Source organism: Hemitrygon akajei, chromosome 4 (genome assembly GCF_048418815.1).
Source record: "Hemitrygon akajei chromosome 4, sHemAka1.3, whole genome shotgun sequence".
NCBI lineage: Eukaryota > Metazoa > Chordata > Chondrichthyes > Myliobatiformes > Dasyatidae > Hemitrygon > Hemitrygon akajei.
Window position 1 is genome coordinate 17880496 of NC_133127.1, and position 21088 is coordinate 17901583.

At 41.4% G+C, this 21088-nt stretch overlaps 1 protein-coding gene and 1 long non-coding RNA gene across 4 annotated transcripts; one reads left to right on the plus strand and one right to left on the minus strand.

Annotated features, from left to right (window-relative positions):
• Positions 1 to 2546: 2546 nt before the first annotated feature.
• Positions 2547 to 18963, minus strand: LOC140726146 (uncharacterized). Of its 3 annotated transcripts, none has more exons than XR_012098584.1 (4): positions 18660 to 18963; positions 13060 to 13126; positions 12384 to 12454; positions 2547 to 2669 (listed from the first exon to the last, which is right to left on the minus strand). It is a non-coding gene; the product is annotated as an uncharacterized lncRNA (long non-coding RNA). The 3 variants fall into 3 exon arrangements; XR_012098585.1 differs by having other exon boundaries at positions 13045 to 13126; XR_012098586.1 differs by having other exon boundaries at positions 12816 to 13126.
• LOC140727145 (small ribosomal subunit protein eS12-like) lies at positions 13664 to 14161 on the plus strand (the record flags this gene model as incomplete). Its single annotated transcript, XM_073044458.1, has 1 exon — positions 13664 to 14161. A coding segment is annotated over one exon (456 nt), but the record flags the coding sequence as incomplete, so codon positions are not given.
• Positions 18964 to 21088: the final 2125 nt, after the last annotated feature.

Below are 21088 nucleotides of genomic sequence, written 5' to 3' on the forward strand. Positions count from 1 at the left end.
ATGTCATTGAAACATGCTAAATATTGAAAGGCGTAGATAGAGTGGATAAGACCAGAGGACACAGCCTAAATACAGAAGGGCATCCCTTTAGAACAGAGGTGAGGATGAATATCTTTACCCAGAGGGTGATGAATCTGTGGAATTCATTGCCACATACTGCTGTGTATATTTAAAGTGGAGCTTGATAGGTTCTTGGTTAGTTCAAAGGTTATGAACAGAAGGAAGGAGAGTGCCAATAAATCAGCCACAATGGAATTGCAGAGAAGACTCGATGGGCCAAATGGGCCAATTCTGCTCCAATGTAGGCAGTAGTCAGGTCAATAACAATTCTGAATTAGGAAGCAAAAATAAAACCTGTAAATTTTAAAGGAAGGTTATTTTGCAAGAAATAAAGGATTTCTCCCAATTTAGGGAGAGTGAGTTCAGAATTTTGAAGAAAAATTTTATGTTTTCTCTCTATGATCACTAATAAACCAGGTATTTGTTCAGTCTCAAGAGATTGTTTATACTGGAATATGCATCAACACAGAAAATGCTGGAAGAACTCAACCTGTCAAGCAGATCAACTCACACAAAATGCTGGAAGAACTCAGCAGTCCAGGCAGCATCAATGGAAAAAAAAGTACAGACAACATTTTGGGTTAAAACCCTTTGACAGGACTGGAGAAAAAAAGCTGAGCAGTAGATTTAAAAGGTGGGGGAAGGAGAGAGAAACACCAGGTGACAGGTGAAACTTGGAGGGGGAGCGATGAAGTGAAAAGCTAGGAAGTTGATTTGGTAAAAGAGACCATGGAAAAAGAAGAAAGGGGGTGGGGAGGAGCACCAGAGGGAGATGATGGGCAGGCAGGGAGATAAGGTGAGAGAAGGAAAAAAGGATGGGAAATAGTGAAGTGAGGTGGTATTTACTGGAAGCTTGAGAAATTGATGTTCATGCCATCAGGTTGGAGGCTGCCCAAATATAATACAAGATGTTGTTCCTTCAACCTAAGTGTGGCCTCATCACGACAGTGGAACAGGCCATGGATGGACATATTGGAATGGGAATGGGAAATGGAATTAAAATGGGTGGCTACTGGGAGATCCTGCTTTTTCTGGCGGATAGACTGTAGGTGCTCAGCGAAGTAGTCTCCCAATCTACGTCGGGTCTCACCGATATACAGGAGGCTGCACTGAACACAGTCTATGACCCCAACAGACTCACAGGTGAAGTGTCATCTCACATGGAAGGACTGTTTGGGGCCCTGAATGGTGGTGAGGGAGGAGGTGTAGGGGCAGGTGTAGCATTTGTTCCGCTTGCAAGGATAAGTGCCAAGAGAGAGATCAGTGGGGAAGGAGAAATGGACAAGGGAGTCGCAGAGGAAGCAATCCCTGCAGAAAGCAGAAGGGGGGGGGGAGGGGAGAGGAGGGAAAGATGTGCTCCAGTTGGGATACAGTTGGAGGCGGAGAACTTTTCAGAGAATTATGCGCTGGATGCAGAGGCTGGTGGGGTGAAAGATGAGGACAAGAGGAACCCTATCCCTGGTAGGGTGGCGGGAGGATGGGTAAGAACAGATGTGTGTGAAATGGAAGAGATGTGGTGGAGGGCAGCATTGATGGTGGAGGAAGAGAAGCCCCTTCCTTTGAAAAAGGAGGACACCTCCTTCGTTCTAAAATGAAAAGCCTCATCCTGAGAGCAGATGCGGCAGAGATGGTGGAATTTAAAGAAGGGGATGGCATTTTTACTAGTAGCAGGGTGGGATGAGGTGTAGTCCGGGTAGCTGTGGAGTCCGTGGGTTTATAATAGCATCGGTAGATAAGCTGTCTCTGGAGATAGAGAAAGTGAGATTGTGAAAGGGAAAGGAGGTGCCAGAAATAGTGAGAAAGGGAAGGGAGGTGTCAAAAATTTCAAGAGCTTGCCTGACCTAATGAATTTCTTCAGTGTCTTCCACATTGCTTCTGATATTTCTGCAGCGCAATACAACCCTTCAACTGTGATTCAACTCTCTCAAAATTGCGCTTTTCTTCCTCCAAAGTCACAACTACCTTCCGGATCATCTGAGAAATTTCTGTCTCTTTCTTGTGAAATTCTTCTACATCCTTACATAAAGAATAGATATCCCACACAAGAGTAAGACCTGCCAAAACTCCTGAAACAGATTTGAATGCTCTTAAGGCACTTCTAGTCACTGCTGAAGTGACTGTAGAAACAAGACTCAAGCTGCTTACAAGACCCTGAGCCACGCCAACAAATGCCAGGTTTGGTACATTAACTGTATATTTGTTAACTAGAGATTCGATTACTTGGTTGAGTAGCTCTAGTTTGTTTGTCAGAGCTTTTTGTTTTTTGAGGTATTGCTGCATAATTTTATTTACTCTTTTTTGTTTGTCCTGTTGATACTCATTTTCAGAAACACTGGATGCAATGTTGGTGATCCCACCAGCAATACCAGCTGCCATTCCCAAACCAGTGAGCGCTAACGAGCCTCCCAATGTGAAAGGAGCAGTAATTAGTCCTACAATGCTTAGAATTCCTCCCACAGCTCCTGTAACAGAGCCTGCAATGTTTGCCTCGGTAGCAGTTCCATGACGTTCATCAATGCAATTAGCAATGGATCGCAGTTCGAAGATGTATTCTGATAATTGATTTATCCACTGTGGAATATCCACCTCAAGTTCATTGTACAGCTTTGCTGGAAAGTTGCAAAGAGAGCATATTGTTAATTATTAATCACCTGAGGACACATACTAGCAAAACACATATGGTACACAAATAGAAATAAAACTGTTGCTTCACATCATTTCCAAGTTCCAGTGAAAAGAAAGTGGCCCAGAATGGAGGTGAACTCCAAGAATACCAAAGCTCAGTAGTTAATGAGATAGGAAGCATATGGCAGAGTAACAGGCCCATCAGCCACTCCCCTCCACCATCTCCACATCAACCCTGATGGGTCAATCCTGATAAAGGGTTTTGACCCAAAAATTCAACTGTTAATTCCTCTCCATAGATTTTGCTTGACCTGAGGAGTTCCTCCAACATTTTGTGCATGTGTTTTGCTCAAGATTTCAGGCATGTGCAGAATCTCTTGTATTTATCTATCCTACTAATCCAATTTAGCAACTTGGTCCATATTGCTCTGGATTGCTTTGGTGAAACAAGAACTCATCCAGACATTTCTTAGATGTACCTGCTTGCACCACCTCCCAGTCAGTGCATTCGCTGGGCGAAAGTACTAGGGGTGATTGATAAGTTCATGGCCTGAGGTAGAAGGAGTCAATTTTAGAAAACCTAGCACATTTATTTTTCAACATAGTCCCCTCCTACATTTACACACTTAATCCAGCGGTCATGGAGCATACAGATCTTGAACCTCCTGAAAGTGTTCACTGCAGGGGTGATTCATAAGTTTGTGGCCCAAGGTAGAAGGAGATGAGTTATATAGCTCTTGTTACATGCACATGCAGTTCAACTCTTTGGTGATTATGCAGAAAGTTTAAAGTTAATAACATCTCCTTCTACCTTGGGCCACAAATTTATTAATCACCCCTGATGAGTTATTAACTTCAATCTTTCTGCTGGACTAAGTGTCTAAATGTAGGAGGGGACTATGTTGAAAGATAAATGTGCTAGGTTTTCTAAAATTGACTCCTTCTACCTTAGGCCACGAACTTATCAATAACCCCTCGTATAATCTTCCTCAGACCTCTAAACCTCTGGCTGCTCATCTTAAAACCTATACTCTCTGATCTTGCATTTCTTGTCCATGGAGAAAATTTCCTACCATCTGCCCCAGTAGGTATGCTTCTAACAGGTCACCCTTCTGCCTCTTCAAAGCAAGCCCAACCTATCCATTCTCTCCCCATAACTGAAACATGCTATCCCATGCAACATCCTGGTGAATCTCATCTGCACCCCCTCCAAGGCAATATAGATGGCAACCAGAAAGGCAGACAATATTCTAGAATAGCGCACACACAAAATGCTGGAGGAACTCAGCAGGTCAGGCAGCATCCATGGAAAGGGATAAAGCGTTGACGTTTCAGGCTGAGACCCTTCAGCAGAACTAAGTTGGAAGACGTCAGAACGAAAAAGTGCTTGGAGGGGTAGGAGGAAAAACTAGAAGGTGATAGGTGAAGCCAGTTGGCTAGGAAATGTAAAGGAGAAGGAGGAGTCTGATAGGAGAGAAAAGTGGGCCAGGAGAGAAAGGGAAGAAAGAGATGCACCAAACAGAGATGATAGGCTGGTGAGATGAAGAGGTAAGAGGCTAGAGCAGGGAAATTGTCGAAGAGGGGTGTGTGTGTGTGGGGGGGGGGGGGGAGGTGTGGTGAGGCTGAGAGAAAAAATACTGGAAGCTGGAGAAATATTGATATTTAGGCTACCTAGACAGAAATATGAGATGTCAGTTCTCCAAACCGGGGGTGGCTTCATCATGGTAGGAGGAAGCCATGTACCAATACATCAGAATGTGAATGAGGATAAAAATGAAAATGGTTGGCCACCAGGAAATCCCAATGGTTGCAGATGGAGTGGAGGTGCTGAACAAAGTGGTCCCCCAATCTACATCAGGTCTTACCATTGTGGAGGAGGCTGCAGCAGCAGGACTGGATACAGTAGGCAAACTCAACAGATTTGCAGGTGAAGTATTGCATCACCTGGAAGGACTGTTTGGGGATGTGAATGGAGGTGAGGGAAGAGATGATGGGTAGGTGTAGTATTCCTGTCACTTACAGTATGTACCCAGAGAGAAAATGGTGGGGAAAGAACAAATGGGCAATGGAATCATAGTAGCCACAGAGATGCAGTTGGTCGAAGGACACTGTAGAAGATAGTGAAAGTTGTGGAGGAGAATGTCTTGGATGTGGAGGCTCATGGAATGGTGGGAGAAAACAAGAGGAACTATCACCGTTAAAGCAGCAGGGTTTAGTACAGGTTTTCGGGAAATGGAGGAGGTGCAGGCGAGGGCAACATCAATGGTGGAGGAAGGGAAACCCTGCTCTTTGAAAAGGAGAACATCTCTGATATCCTGGAAAGGAAAGCCTTATCCTGGCAATTGACTTGGTGGAGATAGTTTGTTTCTTGAGATGGAGATAATGAGATTGAGGAAGGGGAAAGAGGTGTCAGAAATGGACCAAGTGAATTTAAGGCCAGGGTGGAAGATGGCAGCAAAATTGATGAAAATGACAAGCTCAGCATGAGCGCATGAAGCAGCACCAATGCATTTGTCAATATAGCAGGGGAAGAGTTGGGAGTACTACCAGGGAAGGCTGGGAAATAGACTTTTGCATGCATACAATGAAAAGGCAGACATAGTTGGGGCCCACGTGGATACCCATGGTTACGCCTTGCGTTAAGAGAAAGTGGGAGGAGCTGACAAAGAAATTGTTGAGGGTGAGGACCAGTTCTCCCTGATGGAGGAGAGTGGTGGTGGAGGAGATTTGGTTGCGTCTTTTATTGAGAAAGAAGTAGAGAGCTTTAAGGCATTTATGGTGGGTGAATAGAAGTGTTCAGACTGGACATCCATGGTGAAAAATGAGGTGGTCAGGGCCAGGGAATCAAAAGTTGTTGAAGTGCTTGAGAGCATGTAAAATATCGTGGTTGCAGGTGGGAAGAGACTGAACCAAGGGAAATAGAATGGAGGTGAGGTATGCAAACACAAATTCAGTAGGTTAGGAACAGGTAGAGACAATGGGCTTATCTGAACAGTCAGATTTGTGGATCTTGAATAAATGGTAGAAACAAGCAGTGCACGATAAGGGAACTATGAGTTTAGTGGCAGTGGATGGCAAACCTCCAGAGCTGATGAGGTTAGTGATGGTACGAGAGACAGTGGTCTGATGGTCTGGAGTGCACAGTCCTTCTCAAGGGGTAAGTAAGAGGAGGTGTCTGACAGTTGCCACCTGGCCTTAGCAAGGTAGAGGTCATTGCACTACAGTACAGCAACACCCTTTTGTCTTTGGGTTTGATGGTAAAGTTGGTGCAGAGAGAGTGGAGGGCAGTACATTCAGAAAGGGTAAGGTTTGAGGAGGAGAGAGGAGTGTTGAAGTCGAGTCGGTTGATGGGTCATCAGCAATTTCAGATGAAAAGATCCAGGGCAGGAGGAGAACCAAAGAGAGGTAAGCAAGAAGAGGGATAATGTTGGAGAGAGAAAGGCTCATTTGTGTAGGGTGGTGAATTCTTGCCAAAGAAGTGGGCTTGGAGGCAACAGAAAAAGAGCTTGGTATCATGATAGGTGCAGAACTCAGTGGAGTGCGGGCAGAGGGGCACCATGTTAAGGTTCTTTTTGGGGATAGGACTTTACTCTTCAGAGGGGGAAAGTTTGGTGGTAAAGGTGGAAACACTATCTAGCTGTCTTGCCACCTCCTGAGACATTTGCATCTGTGCTATTAAATAAAATTTAGAAAATACAAATCTGCAGTCACAACAAACCACACCAGAACACTAAGTGTAAGCTTTAAATTTTGGGAAATCATTGCCACAGCCATTTCAAGACGAGACCCCTCATCAGTACTGGAAAAGGAAGAAGGGGTAATAATTGTTCCTGAACCTGCTGATGTGGGACCGAAACCACCTGAAACTCCATCCAGATGGCAGCAACAAGGGAGCATGGCCTGGATGGTGGATTAGCCTCAGTACCCACAACACCAGATTCAGGAACAAGTATTACCCTACAACTATCAGGCTAGTAAACCAGAGAAAAAACTTCACTCAACCCATCACTGAACTGTTCCCACAACCTATGCACTTTCAAGGACTTATTTTTGTGTAACACCCTGGAGAGGGTTTCACCACTAACGTAATGGTCTTTCTGCAGAAGCAGTATTTGGGTTATAGTCAGAGATAACAAGTGGTTTGGAATGTGAGCTGGGCCCTTTGTTCGGCAGGAAATGAAGAGAGAAGACACTGGAGAGAATCGGTCGTAGGATACGACCTGGTGGGGCTCGTGATTCAATAAAGCCAGGTGCCGGGATCGACTGAGGATAGGTGAATATGAAGTTTGGGAAGAGTCGAGCTCCAATTTGTGCACATTTGACTGTTTAAGTGCAGTGCATTTGAGTGGGCTCTTTCGTTTTTTTCTTTCTTTTCTTTACTAACCTTTTAGTTAAGATTCATAAATATAATTCCTTTAATCATATGCAGTGTGCTGTTTATTACTTCTTGGCACTGAGTTGTGACAGGGAAGCAAATTACATAGCATCCCCACAAACCAGGGTCTGGCATGAGAGAGTCATCCCAATCTCACGGGTTTGTTGAGACCGGAGTGTGTGTTCCCTAGACTTACACACCCAAGGAAACCAGTGAGGTTTCAATTGTTATTTTATTTATTTTTATTTCTTTTTTTATTTGCACAGATAGTCATCTTTTGCACATTGGTTGCTTGCCTGTCTTGTTGCTTGCAATTTTACACTGATTCCATCGTGTTCCTTTGGATTTACTGTGAATGCCCACAAGAAAAAATCTCAGGGTTGTATATGGTGACATATGTATTTTGATGGTAAATTTACTTTGAACTTTAACTTTGATATATGCTGCGTTCTTGTAGCTGCACAATTTGTAGATGTGCTCAATGTTCAGGAGGGTTTTTCTGTGACACTGTGCAGAGAAAGTTTTCTCTGTATCTTGGTAACATTTGACAATAAGAATCCAACACTCAGTACTCCAAGGGTGTTTTTGAGCATATGAAGTTGCCACGTAGGTTGCTGAACAATCTGCGTGTTAGTAAACTCACTCTACAGCAAACACCAAATGTGGTCTTGGATTGTGACCAATCACTGAGCAGGATTCATAAGACAGGGCAAATAAAATTAATGTGAGCACAAATGGAGCGGCCATTGTTGTGAGTGAGCCAGTGTTTGGAGAGGGTTTGGCTCATCAGGCTTGGGCAAGATGAAGTATCTGGTAAGTTTCTCTTTTTGTTCTGATTTCTTTTGTCCTTCTCTATTAGGGCATGGTAGTGCAGTGAGAATGGCTTCAGGGACAGTGTTTCGCATTGTGTGAGAAATGTGGAAATTCTGGGAGACATCCAGTCTCCCTGATCTGCACCAGGTGCACTGAGCTGCAGCTCCTCAGAGAACGTATTAAGGAACGGGGGCTGCAGCTTGATGACCTCCAACACATACGAGAGAATGAGTTGATAAAAAGGAGCTACAGGGAAGTAGGTACTGCTAGGTCACAGTTGATGGGTAAATGAGTGACTGCCAGGAGAAGGAGGGGAAATGCACAGCCAGTGCCGTTCCCCTCAATAATATGTATTCCACTTTAGATACTGTTAAGGGGGGCCTGACTCCTGGGGAAAGCCAGAGTGACCAGGTTTCTTGCACTGAGTCTGGTGCTATAGATCAGAAGAGAACAGAGGTGATGCAGACTGCAGCGGAGATAGGAGATTCCATAGCCAGAGGAACAGAGATGAGATTCTATGGACGTGATGGAGATGCCGGGTGGTATATTGCCTCACACATGCCAGTGTCAGGGTTTCCTTGGATCAGGTCCATGGTATTCTAAAGGAGGAGGATGAGCAGCCAGAAGTCTTGATACCCATTGGCACCAATGACAATAGGTAGGAAAGATGAGGAGATCCTGAAGAGAGATTTTGGGGAGTTAGCTAGAAAGTTGAAAAACAGGACTTCCAGAGAATTAATCTCCAGATTGAAGCCCACACCATGTGCCATTGAGGGCAAGAATAGGATGATTTGGTAGGTGAATGCATGGCTGAAAAATTGGTGCAGGGGGCAGGGGAAGGGGTTCAGATTTCAGGATCATTGGGATCTCTTCTGGGGAAACTACAGTCTGTACAAAAGGGATGGGTTACACGAGAACCTGAGGGGATCAGTACCGTAGGGGGAAGGTTTGCTGGAGCTGTTTGGGCAGGTTTAAAATATTTTGGCAGGCAAATGGGAACCAGAATCATAATGCTGAGGATGAGGTGGTTGGTTTACAAACAGAGGCAATGTGTAGTGAGACTTAGTAAGGAGAGGCTGATGATAGGGCAAAATTGCAACTCATCCTGTTGACTACAATGTAAAAGGTAGACAAAACTGAGAAGGGTGAACACAGGACTGAAGGTGTTATATTTGAATACATGCAGTATACAGAATAAGGTAGATGAACTTTTAACACCGTTACAGATTGGCACATATGACATTGTGAACATCACTGAATCGTAGATTAACTTCCAAGGCTACACATTGTACAGAAAGGGTAGGCAAGTAGGCAGAAGGCTCTGATCATAAAAAATTAAATGAAATCACTAGAAAGATGTGAGATAGGGTCAGATGCTGTTGAATCATTGTGGTTAAGCCAAGGAACTAGAATGGTAAAAAGACCCTGATAAGATTTGTATACAGACCCCCAAACAGTTGTAAGGATGTGGTTAGGGAGATAGAAAGTGCATGTCAAAAGGGCAATGTTACAATAGTCATAGGGGGTTTCAACATGCAGGTAGATTGGGAAAAATCAGGTTTGCGCTGGATCCCAAGAGGGGATTTTCTAGAATGCCAATAAGATGGCTTTTTAGAGCAGCTTGTGGTTGAGCCCACTAGGGAATCAATTATTCTGGATTGGGTGTTGTGCAATGAACTGGGATTGGTTAGAAAGCTCAAGGTAAAGAGACCCTTAGGGTCCAGTGATCATAATGTGATAGAATTCACCCTGCAATTCGAGAAATAGAAGCTAAAGACAGATGAATCAGTATTGCAATGGAGCAAAAGGTATTACAGATGCAAAAGTGAGGGGTTGGACAAAATTGATTGGTAAAGGATATTGGCAGGAATGATGGCAGAGCAGAATGCTGCAATTTCTGGAAACAACTTGGAAGGCACAGAATATATACATCCCAAAGAGGAAGAAGTATTCTAAAGGCAGGTTGACACAGGTGTAGCTAACAAAATTAATCAAAGTCAACATAAGACCCAAAGAGAGGGCTTATAATAGTGCAAAAATAGTGGAAAGTTTAAGAATAGGTAAGCTTTTAAATACCAACAGAGGGCAACTAAAAACATCATTAAGGTATAGATGGAATACAAACCGATACTATGAAGAAGGATACCAAAAGTTTCTCCAAATACATAAAGTGTAAAAGGGAGGTGAAAGTAGATATTGGACTGCTGGAAAATAATGTGGTACAGGTAGTAATGAGGGACAAGGAAATGGCAAACTGTAAAAATTTTGGAATACACTAGCAGTATGTCAGAAATTCGAGTGTCAGAGGGCAGGGGGGAGAAGAGTATCAAGTTGTCATTATAAGGGAGATGGTTCCTGAGGAACTGAATGGTCTGAAGGTAGATATATTACCTGGATCAGATGGTGAACACCTGAAAGAGGTGGCTGAAGGGATTCCGGAGGCATTGGTAATGATCTTTCAAGAATCAATTGAATCTGGCTTGGTTGTGAAGGAATGGAAAAGTACAAATATGAGGAAGGACTTAGATTAAGAGAATGGGCAAGAAAGTAGCAAATGAAATACAACATTAGAAAATGCATTGTCATGCACTCTGGTGGTAGAAATAAATGTATGGACTATTTTCTAAATAGGGAGAAAACCCAGGAATCTGAGATGCAGATAGAAGATACTTTGGTAGTAGAAATAAATGTGCAGACTATTTTCTAAATGGTGAGAACATCTAAAAATCTGAGATACAAAGAGACTTGGGAGCCCTTGTATAGAATACCCTGAAAGTTAACTTGCAGATTGAGTCGGTGGTGAGGAAGGCAAATGCCATGTTAGCATTCAGTACAAGAGGTCTAGAATACAAGAACAAGGATCTGATGCTGAGGCTTTAAGGCACTGGTGAGGCCTCACCTTGAGTATTGCGAATAGTTTTGGCCCTCTCATCTTAGAAAAGATGAGTTGGCATTGGAGAAGGTCCAAGGAGGTTCACAAGGATGATTCCCGGAATGAAAGGGTTATCATACAAGGAACGTTTGATGGCTCTGAGTCTGTACTCACTGGAATTCAGAAGGATGCGGGGGGGGGGGGGGGGGGGGAATCTCATTGAAACCTTTCGAATGTTGAAAAGCCTATATGGAGTAGATGTGGGAAGGATGTTTCCCATGGTGAGCGAGTCTAGGACAAGAGAGCACAACCTCAGGATAGAGGGGCCCCCTTTCAAAACAGATGTGGAGAAATCTCTTGAGCCAAAGGGTGGAGAATTTGTGGAATTTGTTGCCACATGCAGCTGTGGAGGTCAAGTCATTGGGTATATTTAAGGCAGAGATTGATAGGTTCTTGATTGGACGTGGTGTCAAAGGTTACGAGGAGAAGGCCAGGAACTAACTCTGCTCCTATGTCTGATGGTATTTTGATTACTCCACTCTTCAAAAAGGGAGAGAGGCAGAAGAAAGGAAATAATAGGCCAGATAGTCTAACCTCAGTGGTTGGGAAGATGTTGGAGCTGATTGTAAAGAATGTGATTTCAGGTACTTGGAGGCACATGATTGGGACACAAAGAGGGATAATAGGTGAAGGGCAGGTTATTCTGAGGAAGTGGAGAGGCTACAGAAGGACTTAGATAGATTAGGAGAATGGGCACAGGAGTGGCAGAAGCAATACAGTGTTGGGAAATGCATGGGCATGCACTTTGGTAGAAGAAATAAAAGGGTAGACTGTTTTCTAAATGGAGAGAAAATTCAAAATTCTGAAGTGTGAAGGGACTTTGGAATTCTTATGCACCATTCCCTAAAAATTAATTTGCGGGTTGAGTCTCTGGTGAAAAAATGAAATGCGTTCATTTCAAGAAGACTAGAAAATAAAAGTAAGGATGTAATGTTGAGACTTTATAAAGCATTGCTGAGGCTTCACTTGGAGTATTGTGAGCAGTTTTCAGCTCCTTCTCTCAGAAAGGATATGCTGACATTGGAGTGTCAAAATGAGGTTCACGAAAATAATTCTGGGATTGAAAGACTTGATATATGAGAAGTGTTTGATGGCTCTGGGCCTATGCTCAACTGGAATTCAGAAGTACGAGGGGAGATCTCATTGAAACCTACTGAATGTTGAAAGGCCTGGATAGAGTTGTTTTGGAGAGAACGTTTCCTAAGGTGTGGAGTCTAAGTATAGAGAATATAGCTTCAGAATAGAGTAGCATCATTTTAGAATGGAAATGAAGAGGAATTTCTTGAGCCAGGGTGGTGAATCTATGAAATTCGTTACCATAGGTTGGCTGTGGAGGCTAACTAATTGGTTAAATCAAGGAGGAGGTTGATAGATTCTTCAGGTCATGAAGGGAGACAGGAAAAAGGCAGGAGATTGGGTCTGAGAGGGAAAATAGATCAGCTATGATGAAATGGGAAAGCAGACTCGATGAGCCAAATGGCCTAATTCTGCCCTTATATCATTTAGTCTTATGGTCTAATACTGAATTCATGTACTGAAAGTGGAGGATATTTAACTTGAAATACAAAAAATGCTTACCTGCCTCTTCCATTTTTCTCATGAAAGTAGGGCTCCAATTTATACACAATTGCCTTCAAATTTTTCCTAATCTTCAACAAAAAGTACCAACAAAAATGTTTTAAGTTGCATTATCCACAAAATTTACCATTGTTAATACATTATTTCAAAGGTCTATTTTATGTCAGAGAAATGTCAGTATACATCCTGAAATTATTTTTCTTCACAACCATCCACAAAAACAGAGGGGTGCCCCAAAGAATGAATGACAGTTAAATGTCAGAACCCCAACCCCCCCAGCTCCCCCCTCCCATGCAAAGCAACTATTCCCCCAACAGCAAAAAAATGCTTCAGCACCCCTCACCGAGCGCTCAAGCGTGCAGCAAAGCATCAATAAAGACACAGACTTGCAGTACCCCAAAGAATTCTTGTTCACCCAGTAATTCGACATACCACAGACTCTCGTGCTAATAAGGGAAAAAGAGGTGCCCATGTTTCACAGCGAGAACTGAGTCATAACAAACAACTCGCTGATTTACGATGTTAAAAGTCTGTTGCATCGCTTTTTCCGAGCTCTATGCCCAAAGAACTCGGGTCACTGGGCACACAGCCAGCAGCCAGCTAGCTGCTTTCAACCTTCTGTGTACTCCCAGGACACATCAGGTTCCTGCAGGGCACCAACCTTGAGTCCACCCACCTCCAGCTCCACAAAATCCCGGAACCCTGAAGGTGCGCTAGTCTTCTCGGCCACGTCCTTGGTATATCTGTTACGGATTCAAGCAACAATAAATATATGAGTTAGGCAGGGGTTTTTAATAACAAATAACATGTTTATTAAACACTGAAAACAAACCCCCCAAAAGTAAACAAATCACTAACATAACCGGAAATCAGCTGCTGTGCGGCAGCTTAAACAGTTCTTAAAGCGATGTTGCAAAAACGGTTCTTCAAAGTAGTATTGCAAAGGTTCAAAATGCTTACAGTCCATTTAAGGGAGAGACTTTTTAAGATGATTTAAATTCTTTTTCACGTCGTGTTGTTTCGATTCCCAGTCAAACTACTTTTCCCACGAAGAATTTTACGAATTTTATTTCACAGGGATTAACACGAGAACAGTCAACAAATTCCTTCCGAATAAGGATCAAATAAGGTCGAACCTGTTTCACCGTCGAAATCGATTCTCCTCGAGCTTTTAACTCCCGAACTCCGATCTTCACTCTCCACTGAATCTCAACTAGCAGTGTTATAAAGAAACTGCTGGCAATGACCTTTTAAACTTTAGGCATTAAATAAAACTCCATCTTCCAACTAAACTGCGTCATAACATTAAGTCACGCAGTGGCGCTCTCTGCCGCCATTGTACTGTGGGCTCCGGCATAGCCGCAGGAGGAGTCACGGATGTCAACACTGCACTTCAGGAGGTGCTGAAAACGGCATACATCCACGATGGCTTGTGTTGTGGTCTGCGGGAAGCTGCCAAAGTGCTCAATAAACGGCAAGCACACTTGTGTGTCCTGGCAAGCAACTGTGATGAGGCACAATATGTTAAGTTGGTAGAGGCACTCTGTGCTGAACATCAGATCAGCCTGATTAAGGTTGATGACAACAAGAAACTCGGAGAGTGGGTAGGCCTGTGCAAAATGGACCGAGGAGGGAAACCTCGCAAGGTTGTGGGTTGCAGCTGCGTTGTTGTCAAGGATTATGGCAAGGACTCACAAGCCAAGGATGTCATTGACAATTATTTCAGGGCAAAGTAATGCATTTTATTAAATAAAAAAACTTTTAATATCCAAAAAAAAGTCATGCAGTGGCATGAAGTCAACATGGCAAATCCAGCCATGAACTGCCCCTCCTCACAGGGAGGGGTCCTCCTTTTATACCCTGTAAAAAAAACCTGTCACATGACTTCTACTGGCGGGAAAATGACATCACTCCACCATCACAAGACCATTACCTCGTCCAGTATAGCTTCAACCCCAGTCACGTGACAAGGGTACCACTGTCACGTGTCACGGGTATGTAACACCTCCCTCCAAAAAACATTTTTGGTCTGACAAGAACAAAAATTTTAACAATTATTTACAAGAAAAACAAATGTATAAATTTTATAGCATACACAATATACAATACCATCATATAACATCTTACAACTCACAATACAGTAGGAGTGTTACAATTGTAAAAAAAACTCAATAAAAAATTACATTGTACATTCAACATCGAGATAGACAATCAGCAACCACATTATCTTTACCTTTAATACGAGTTATCACAATATTGTACTCTTGTAACATCAAACTCCAATTTAATAATCTTCTGTTTTTGTTTTTCATCTTACTCAGAAAAACTAACGGATTATGATCAGTGTAAACAATAAGTGGTTTTTGAGTTGTACCAACATATACCTCAAAATATTCTAAAGCTAAAACAAGAGATAACAATTCCTTCTCTATTGTCGAATAGTTTCTTTGATGCTTATTAAATCTCTTAGAAAAGTAAGCTACTGGATGATCAACCTCATCACCCTCATTCCTTTGCATTAATACTGCTCCTGCAGCCTCATCACTAGCATCTACATCATGTGAAGCTATAGTCGTCTTTCTCGGAACATCTGGAAACAAATCCTTATATTTAAAAATTAATTCCTTCATCTGCTGTTTCTGCTCTAGCTGCAAATGTGCTAGTTTCTCATCAATATTTTCCAGAGTGGTTGAATTTGGTAACCTGACAGAAACAATGTTGGATTTAGAATGAAATTCAGATGAATCATCTATCACGTTCCTAGTTAAATCAAACTCATTATCATTAACCACAACAGTCACAGTATCAGATCGTCTCCCAAAATATGGGTTTATCATATTTATATGGCAAAGTTGTGTTGACCTTCTATGATCTGGAGTTTTTATTACGTAATCCACATCATTGATTTTAGACACAATTTCATAAGAACCATGAAATCCAGCTTGTAAAGGATTCGTTTGCACTGGGAAAAGAACCAACACCTTATCGCCAGGCTTAAACATCCTCATCCTAGCTTCTTTATCATACCAAGTTTTCATTTTCTCCTGAGCCAATTTTAAATTTTCCTTGGCTAAGCTACAAGCTTTATGTAACCTGTCCTTAAATTTCAAAACATAGTCCAACAAATTAGTGTGTATTTCCTTACTAATCCACTGTTCTTTTAATAAAGCTAAAGGTCCTCTAACTCTATGCCCAAATACAAGTTCAAATGGACTAAACCCTAAAGAATCTTGTACCGATTCCCTTACTGCAAATAAAAGTTTATACCCTCATCCCAATCACTTTCATTTTCCACACAATATGTCCTAATCACATTCTTGAGGGTAGAATTGAGAATTGAGCACCTTGAGATTCTGGATGGTACACAGACAAAGTGATTTGCTTAGCTCCCAATTTATAAACTACCTGTTGAAACAATCCAGATATAAAATTACTGCCTTGATCAGTTTGTATTTCCTTAGGTAATCCAAAATAAGTAAAGAATTTTATAAGAGCCTTTGTCACAGTTTTAGCTTTTATATTCCTAAGTGGTACTGCCTCTGGAAACCTAGACGAAGTACACATGATAGTCAACAAGTACTGATAACCAGTTTTTGTCTTTGGTAATGGACCAACACAATCTATAATAACTTTAGAAAACGGCTCACCAAATGCTGGAATAGGTTGTAATGGAGCTACTGGTGTAACTTGATTTGGTTTACCCACAATTTGACAAGTATGGCACGTTTTACAAAACATCGCCACATCTTTTCTTAGACCAGGCCAGTAAAAATGTTTTAAAATCTTGTCCACAGTTTTCCTTACCCCTTGATGTCCACCTAAAGGCACACTATGAGCTAAAGTCAAAATCTCATTTCGATAAACTTTAGGGACAACTACCTGGTAAACAATATTCTATTCCTCACTTGCAGGAATTGTAGGTGATCTCCACTTCCTCATCAGCACTCCTTTTTCCAAGTAATATCCTACTGGCACCTTCTCAATTTCACTATCTAGTAGAACTTGTTCCCTTAATTTTATAATCAGGGTCTCTATTCTGCTCTGCTATCATCTCCTTCCGAGACAGAGATAAATCTTCAGTCAGACTTACTCCAAAAATCTTGTTCAAACAACGAAGGTAAGAAAGTCTCTGACACATCCTCAAAACTCAAATCCTGAGTTGAACAGTCCTGAGTAACAACCTCATTCTGCGCATCAATCTTTTTAACCATAGCTCTAGTTACAACACATGAAGAATCTGTGTTATAATTCATCTCTGGTTCCTCTGACTCCATTGTCAAATGCACTTCAGGAAAAACTTGTCCACCCGCCAAGTCATTACCTAACAATAAAGAAATACCCTTCATGGGTAAGCTATGCTGTAATCCTACTTTAACAAATCCTGTAACTAACCCTGACTTTAAATTACTTTATGCAAATGTACAGGCATAAAATCACTCCCAACACCTCTTATATAATTTACCTCACCAGTATCAGACTCTTCATTAAACTTCAATACACTGTCTAACATCAGTGATTGAGAAGCTCCAGTATCCCTAAGGATTTTTATTGGCACCAGAGTAGATGCTTCTTTCAAGGATACAAACCCTTCAGTTATAAAATGATCATATCCCTTTCTAACTTGGTCAGACTCTAACAAAAACTCATTTGTGTTTATCTAACCCTGTAATTCTACAGGTGCTTCAGTGTGTTGCACACAAGCATCTGGAACTGCTTCCTTCTCTTTCTTTTTCAATCTGAAACAAACAGTTAGCTATTACATGACCAGGCTTCCTACAATAGTTACAAATAAGACCAAACTGTCTTTCCTTCACAGGTTTTCCTTCCTCCTTACCTTTCTCATTAACTTCGGATTTAATTTCTGATTTACCTTGAGTCTCCGTGTTATTTTTCCTCTTAAAAATTCTGCCCTGAGGAAATTTATTCTTATGGATTAAAACATACTCATCAGCTAATCTAGCAGAGTCCTGCAATGTATCAGTATCCCTCTCATTTAAGTAGGTCCTTACTTCAACAGGAATGCTTCTTTTAAATTCCTCCATTAAAATCAGCTCTTTCAATGTATCATTGTCCTCATTTACATTTTTAGAAGAAACCCATCTCTCAAAACACACAGCTTTATCATAGGCAAATTCCACATAAGTTTTTTCCACAGACTTCTTCAAACTTCTGAATCTTTCTCTATACGCTTCTGGGACTAATTTGTATGATTTTAAAATATGCATTTTCACAATATCATAATCAAGTGCTTGCGCAACAGTTAAAGCTGTATAAACTTGTTGTGCTTTGTCTTTAATTACACTCTGTAACAACACTGACCATTTATCTTTCGGCCACTCTGAAATCTGAGCAATCGTTTCAAAATGTTGGAAATATCTTTCCACTTCTGGTTCACTAAATGGTGGAACCAATTTAATTTCTTGACTAGCAACAATCAGTTTTCTAGAACCAGAAGACTGATTCCCAGACCTTAATTCCGTCATAGCATATTCAAAATCCCTTTTTTTCCGATCAGCTTCTAACCTACAACGCTCCAATTCTGCTTTACTTTGTTCCAACTTCATTTGTTCGATTTGCAACTGCATCTCTACATTACTTATTGGAAACGACTCTAAAGTCGATTCATCAAAATCACCCGAATCCACATAGTGTGACGCGATTTTTCTCTGTATTAACGCCTTTGATGTAGTCTTCAAAATACCTTTAAGTTGCAATCTACTAGCTATCTCAGACACCTCAGTCTTTTTCGCCTTCTCTAACAACTCCGTGTCTGGCGAAGCCAGAAACTCATCAATATTCATTGTTGCCGAATACCACTCACAAGCCAATCAAACAAAAGAATCGAGTATTCCCCGTTTCCAAAACACCGACTCAAAATTTAACAAGCAGTTAAACTCAAATGATCCAATCCGGACGCAGACCCCATTTTTATGTTACGGATTCAAGCAACAATAAATATGAGTTAGGCAGGGGTTTTTATAACAAATAGAACATTTATTAAACACTGAAAACAAACCCCCCCCAAAAGTAAACAAATCACTAACGTAACCGGAAATCAGCTGCTGTGCGGCAGCTTAAACAGTTCTTAAAGCGATGTTGCAAAAACAGTTCTTCAAAGTAGTATTGCAAAAGTTCAAAATGCTTACAGTCCATTTAAGAGAGAGACTTTAAGACAATTTAAATTCTCTTTCACGTCATGTTTCGGTTCCCAAAATCAAACTTTTCCAACGAAGAATTTATGTAGATGGACAAATGAAACAGCTTAAAGGCACTGACCTTTCCTTTACAAAACTGTTCCCAATCCTTTGCTATTTCACAGGGATTAACACGAGAACAGTCAACGAATTCCTTCCGAATGAGGATAAAACAAGGTTGAAATCGATTCTCCTCGATCTTTTAACTCCCGAACTCCGATCTTCACTCTCCACTGTCCACTGAATCTCAACTAGCAGTATTATAAAGAAACTGCTGGCAATGATCTTTTAAACTTTAGGCATTAAATAAAACTCCATCTTCCAACTAAACTGTGTCATAATATTGGACCACACAGTGGCATGAACTCAGCATAGCAAATCCAGCCACGAACTGCCCCTCCTAACAGGGAGGGGTCCTCCTTTTATACACTGTGGAAAAAAAACTGTCACATGACCTCTACTGGCAGGAAAATGGCATTACTCCACCATCACAAGGCCATTACCTCAAGTCCAGTATAGCTTCAACCCCAGTCACGTGACAAGGGTACCACTATCATGTGTCACGGGTACATAACATGTCAAATAGCAGCCAGTCATTTTACAGTATTCAAACAATACATGATGAGAAGTCCAAGAAACAAATATATGGGAGGTGTATACAATCATGAGGGGAACTAAACAAAATCAGTCACAACTTTACGGAGTGACACAGCAGGTTTATGGAACCTGATGATCTGCTGCTATATAGTACTTTCAGTTAACAACTTCCCAAAACTTAATGAACAACAATTCATAAAAAATTCAAGTCCTGAGTGTGGGTAAACAGTCACCCCTTGGCCTACAGCACAGCCCCACTAAATACAAAATAATTATTAAATGATTCAAATGACGTAGATTGATGAGATAATGAAAAGAGTGAAATCTGCAGTTGCTGAAAATCTGAGATTAAAACAAAAAAAAAAGCTGGAAGCTCCAGCAGGTCAGGCAGGATCTGTAGAAAAAGCATTTAAAACTTCACATTGGGCTCTTTTGTCACAAAAATATACCCTTACTTGACTCCCACCCCGTCTTAAACAAATAGAGCTTCTGTATTTTCCCTAACTGGAAATGAAATCTTACCTTCTTACCCAGAGATTGTCTTTTAAACTGACACTGGGGCTTTTCTTCGTCTTTCCGCCGATAGCTAATCAGAGATGTTCATTTTATTCTTCAATTTTTCCTCTATTTTCTATATTACTGAACACGTACTCGATTCTACTGTTTCGCAGTTCTGACAGTATACACTATCTTACCCAACCCTTCTTTTTCAACTTTGGTATCAGTGGCAGAGATAGACTGATTGCCAACAAGGAGAAAACCGGTGGAGGATAGGAGAACATTTGGATCCTGCAACACGATATAACTGGATTGAGTCAGTGGATAACAAAATTGGCAGAGTCTATTGTGGAAAAGTGGGAGGTCATGTACTTCATTAAGATGAATCTCCAGCCTAATCATTATCTGAATAAAGGAAAAATGTAAATAAAGAGTACAGAGAGTTCCAAGTCTTCTTGTGCATAAGTCACAAAAGTTAACAGCAGACATACACAGTAAGTCGTTCAGTCCATAGGTCTTTATTCGAGCTTAGATATCAGGAAGCATTACTTACAATTTTACAGGGCATTGGTGAGACCATACCGGGTGTAACTAACTATAGGTTAATTGGTTTGGTACAACATGTGGGCCAAAGGGCCTGCTCCTGAGCTGCACTGTTCAATGTTCTACAAGATTACCAAGGAACTGACAGGGAGTGGAGTTGAGGCCAAGAATCTAATGATTCTAATTTCCACTACCCTGTAGAATAGAGCATGCCAGAGATTCACCACCCTCTGAAAGAATACACTTCCCTCCAACTATATTCCACAGCTTGAGGTTGCCCCACTACTGACAACAAACCTTGTCAACCCCTTTATCCCATCTAGGCCATTCAGCTGCTTACACTCATCGACCTAGACCAGAACCGTTCATGTACCTATCCAAACTTGCCATAAATGTTGAAATCAAGCTTGCATGCACCACTTGTGGTGGCAGCTCATTCCAAACTCACAAATCTGTTGAACTTTCCACTCATGTTCCCATTAAACTTTTCACCCTTAATCCATGACCTCTGGTTGCAATCCCATCTAACCTCAGTGCCTGCTTGCATGTGCATTATCTATACCACTTCATAATTTTTTTTAAATTTTTTATAAAAACCTCTATCAACTTTCCTCTCAATCTTTTACATTCCAAGGAATAAAGTCCCAAAAAACTATTCAGACTTTCCTTATAACTCAGGTCCTCCAGACCTGGTGACATCCTTGCTAGTTTTCTCTGTACTCTTTCAACTTTATTTACTTCTTTCCTGTAGTTAGGTGACCAACACTGCACAATACTCCAAATTAGATCTCACCTACGTCTTCCACAAATTGTCAGGACACTGAAGCAGGGACCCAATTGCAGACCAAGTACTGTGCACACTGTGATATTTAC